The sequence below is a fragment of the Henckelia pumila genome, chromosome 2 (assembly GCF_033568475.1).
Source record: "Henckelia pumila isolate YLH828 chromosome 2, ASM3356847v2, whole genome shotgun sequence".
Taxonomy (NCBI): Eukaryota; Viridiplantae; Streptophyta; class Magnoliopsida; order Lamiales; family Gesneriaceae; genus Henckelia; species Henckelia pumila.
The window spans coordinates 152,368,714-152,373,117 of record NC_133121.1 but is presented as its reverse complement, the minus strand read 5'-3'; the positions used below and the strand labels follow the sequence as shown (position 1 = coordinate 152,373,117).

Below are 4,404 nucleotides of genomic sequence, written 5' to 3'. Positions count from 1 at the left end.
TGGCTCGACTGAAATGTAAGAACACTAGAAATGTTTCTAGAAGTTTGGTGTAGTGACCCATCCCGAAATCACTAATTAATCAAAACTTAAAGCATGCAAGATAACCTTTATTTTTTTCAAAAGCCGCCTATTGTGGCGGGGGGTTAGGAGGACCCATACCCGTTTATTAGATAAAAAAGAAAATACAAGAGAGGGGGACTAGACCAAACCTCTCAAGAAATTACAATAGCTCAAAAATAATAATTAAAAAAAAACCAAATCGAAAAAACTCAAGAATTAAACATCAAAAACTAGATTTAACTCTAATATAAGGCAGACCAGATCTGTCTAGCCTTAAAATTCCCTTGAGTCGCCCATGAATATCCTCGAGAAGTAAGGTAGCCGCACCCTTGACCAACCTAATATTAGCTAATTCGTCCGCAACAACATTAGCTTCCCTATAGATATGAGACTTTGTCACCATAGAAAAAAGGATCATCTGTTGAATTTGTGTCTGAATATTGCTAAGTTCCCAACTCGTATAATCAACATCAATAATGGATAAAGCTACCATGGAGTCCACTTCAAGCCACAGTGGAAACAGATTATACAGCTTACACAACTGCAATCCCTTCAAAATAGCACAGAGTTCGGCCCTCGTGTTAGTACCAACACCTATCGAATCATGATAAGAAAGAATTGGGTTGCCTAAATGATCTTTGATAATTCCACCAATCCCCGACTCCCCTCCACCTTTAGAACAACCATCCGAATTCAATTTAAAATGACCAAAATTAGGCCGCAACCACCAAATCACCCAAACTTGGATGGTTCGAGTTAACCGAGATTCCAACCCCATCGAAATAGCCACATCCACGCATCCCTTCCAATGACCAGCTCTCAGAACTCCTGCTCGGCCAATAGATAAAATAAACTCATGAATAAGCACAATAATTCTAGCCGACTGGATGTGAACACCCCTGTGTTTGTGGTCATTCCTAGCTTTCCATAGGAACCAGATAATCAAGAAAAGCATAAGTTCTCTGACATTCCCTCCCCGACGCCAAGTTCCAGCCACCTTCCAGCTTGAAAAATTAAGGAAATTCTGAACCTGGAACCTTGTAGCAAAAAGTTTCCAGACACTACTAGCAGTATCACTAGAGAAAAAAAGATGCTCAAATGACTCTTGGTCTCGGAAACACTGACACGAAGAGGCTAAAGAGATACCCCTGGATTGGAGAATATCATCAACAGGTAGCCGCTAATAAAACCATCTCCAACAGAAAATTGAGATAGTTGGTTTAAAAAAAGCTGACCAGCATCCTTGAAACCACCCAACAACATTCTTTCTATTCCGAACCAACTACCAGGCAGATTTAACAGAAAACCTGCCTGTTTTCGAATTTTTCCAAATAACAATGTCTTTAAAAGAAGAATGGATTGGCACAAACATGATACGAAAGGCCACATCATGAGAGACCACCATAAGTATCCGATTCAAATTCCAGGAACGATCTGTCATGAACCAACTAACCAATCTAGACGACTTCCCTTGAATAGGAATCAACGAAGATAATGGGCCATCTAGAAGCCAATAATCAAACCAAAAACTTATGTTCCCATCACCAATCCGCCAACCAATTTTCGGTTCCGCTCGATTCCTAACCTTCATCATACGACGCCAAGTGGTAGACATTTTTTGTACAGGTTGCAACCCTGCAGGAAGAGCAGTCCTACAATATTTTAATAGAAGAAATCGACTCCAAAGGGACTCCACAGTCCGGATTCTAACCCAGAGTTTAATGAAAAAATAAGTAACCATATCTTTGAGTCTACGAACACCCAAACCTCATCAAAAACCGGTAGAAAGATCTTCTCCCAAGAAATCCAGTGCATTGTCTGCCCCTTGGTTTTGATCCCCATAAGAATTTTGCATACATCATTTCAAAGCGATGCAAGACTGTTCCTGGTGGTTGTAATACTTGGAATAGATAAATTGGCATAGAACATGGAACACTCTTGATCAATACCAGCCTGCTACCAAAGGAATAAATTTGCGACTCCCACCCTTGCAGCTTCTTAGAGGCATTAGCAATGATATGATTGAAATAGGAGCTTTTCCTATGACCCAGAAAAATCGGAGTGCCCAAGTACCGAAACGAATCGAACCATTAGAGAAAATAATGAGATAATCAGCATAAGCCAAATGAGACAACCTGAAAGGCCTCCCTGTACGAAACTGAAGGCTCTTGTTCCGCTCAAATAATGTTTCCAATCCCCTAGATAAATAGTCAGCAGCAATATTAAAAAACAGAGGAGACAAAGGATCCCCCTGTCTAATCCCTCTCCGAGAGGCGAAGAAACCTGAAAGAGAACCATTGATATTAATGGAAAACCAACAGTTATTCACATACCATAAAATCATCCAGCAGAACACCTCAGAAAATCCAAATGCCCTAAGCATTTGGAGAAAAAAAACCCACAGCACTCTACCATACGCCTTGGCCATATGCAGATTCATACAAACATTACCACCTCTGATCAGATAGTTCAGATGATTAACCATTTCTTGATCCAACAAAATATTATCAGAAATAAGCCTACCTGCAACAAACCCACTCTGCGAAATGGAGATTATCTTCGGCAGGATCCGACTTAACCGAATAGTAATAATCTTCGTAATAATCTTGTCGATCACATTACATAAACTAATCGGTCTAAAATTAGACCACCTTTGAGCATATTCAGTTTTGGGAATTATAATGAGAGTTGTAGCTGTAACACTCCTAGGAAGAGGAGTACCTGACCAAAAATCACAAACAACATAAAAAAGATCAAATTTTATTATCTCCCAACATTTCCGAAAGAACCCAGCTGAAAACCATCCGGACCTGCTACACTATCCGCATTTAAGGAACAGACACCCTCATAAACCTCTTTTTCAGTGATAGGCTATCCCAACATAAAGTTATCAGCCTCATCTATCAATCTTGGAATATTATCAAAGTTAGACCTGTTAAAAACAAAAGGCTCACCAGTCAACAACTGCTCGAAAAACCTCACTCCAGACTCCGAAATAAGAGAGGGCGAATCTAAGGCAACTCCATCCTCCCAAATCCTATAAATATTATTTCTAGTCCGCCGACGATTCACCATATTGGGGAAAAATTTAGTATTTTCTCCCCCTCCACACACCACTTGGCCAAAGCTTTCTGTTTCCAGAACGCTTCCTCCATAGAAATACAAAGAGATGGATTAGCTTGAGCCAAGGATAAAGTCACTCTGTTCTCCTCCGATTGAACTAAGTCAAACATTTCTTTCGCCTGGGCAACCGCAACATCCAACTTCTTCACTTTGTCAAGAATGTTACCAAACACCTCCTGATTCCACCATTTTAGATGATACTTTAACCTCTTTAATTTAATCACCAGACGACTGAGACCTCGCTTGACACAAGGGTTATTCAAATTTAAACAAACCGACTGCATAAAATCAGGATGAAAAAACCACATATTTTGAAACCTAAACGAACCCATTGATTTTGGCAGGAAAGGATCCGAGATATTAAGAGGACAGTGATCAGAAGATCCACGGTGTAGATGCTCAACCTTAAACGAATTAAAGAAATTCGCCCAGGAAGGAGAGAGAAAAACTCTATCAAGACGTTTCCGTATCCTCTTGTTCATCCAGGTAAACCTCAAACCAACAAAACCTGCATCCGCCAACCCCACAGAAACAATAAAATCATTAAATTCAAGCATACCTCCTGGTTGATTAACAACACCGAGAGAACAATCAAAATGATCAACAATAATATTAAAATATCCCCCAACAACCCAAGGGCTTTCATCCAGAGGTTTACACTCAAGTAAACACTCCCACAAAACTCGTCGCAAGGTCCTACTGCACTTTGCATAAACAATAGTCAAGAAAATATCTGTCGGAAACAACCCAGAGGAGATCTTCAAATGTAAGAACTGTTCATGATCTACAAGAACTAAAATCACAATATCACTAACACTGTAGAACCAGATCTTATTATTAATATTGGCGATAACCGAAACAAACCCAAATTTGACATTAAACCAGTTCTGATCAAGCACATGCATCGGTTCAAGAATCGCAAGAAATAACAGAGGATTTGATGGTTTCAGGAATTTAAGCCTACGCTGCACAGATTTATTCCCTAACCCTCGAACATTCCAAATGATACCATTCAACATCAAGAAAACCTACCAGTGGAAAATTAAAAAGTAATTCAAACTAAAACCTACCAGCGGAATACAACCGGTCCAAAATCAAATACTGCAAATACCAATAGTATTATGCAACCCCATTAAAAAACATACTAAAATACAACAAAATAAAACTTGGTATAGTACAATCCTCCCTGCTGGAGCTCCAAGACCGCTCCTACCCGGTCCG

General features: G+C 39.7%; 1 protein-coding gene across 1 annotated transcript; it reads right to left on the bottom strand.

Moving 5' to 3' along the window:
• Positions 1-283: 283 nt before the first annotated feature.
• On the bottom strand, positions 284-4,088 carry LOC140878710 (uncharacterized). Its single transcript, XM_073282322.1, has 5 exons — positions 3,175-4,088; positions 3,015-3,097; positions 2,010-2,781; positions 1,347-1,712; positions 284-1,208 (listed from the first exon to the last, which is right to left on the bottom strand). Exons 1-5 carry the CDS (start codon positions 4,086-4,088, stop codon positions 284-286), a joined length of 3,060 nt encoding a protein of 1,019 aa, XP_073138423.1.
• Positions 4,089-4,404: the final 316 nt, after the last annotated feature.

Bases quoted from the DNA above. Each gene is read 5' to 3' on its own strand.
- LOC140878710 (XM_073282322.1), bottom strand. From the start codon at position 4,088: ATGCATGTGCTTGATCAGAACTGGTTTAATGTCAAATTTGGGTTTGTT. The intron at 2,782-3,014 runs GTGAGCCTTTTG...ATTTTTGGTCAG, and splicing joins TTTCGAGCAGTTGTTGACTG to GTACTCCTCTTCCTAGGAGT. The intron at 1,713-2,009 runs GTATTGATCAAG...AAAATATTGTAG, and splicing joins ATTCCTTTGGTAGCAGGCTG to GACTGCTCTTCCTGCAGGGT.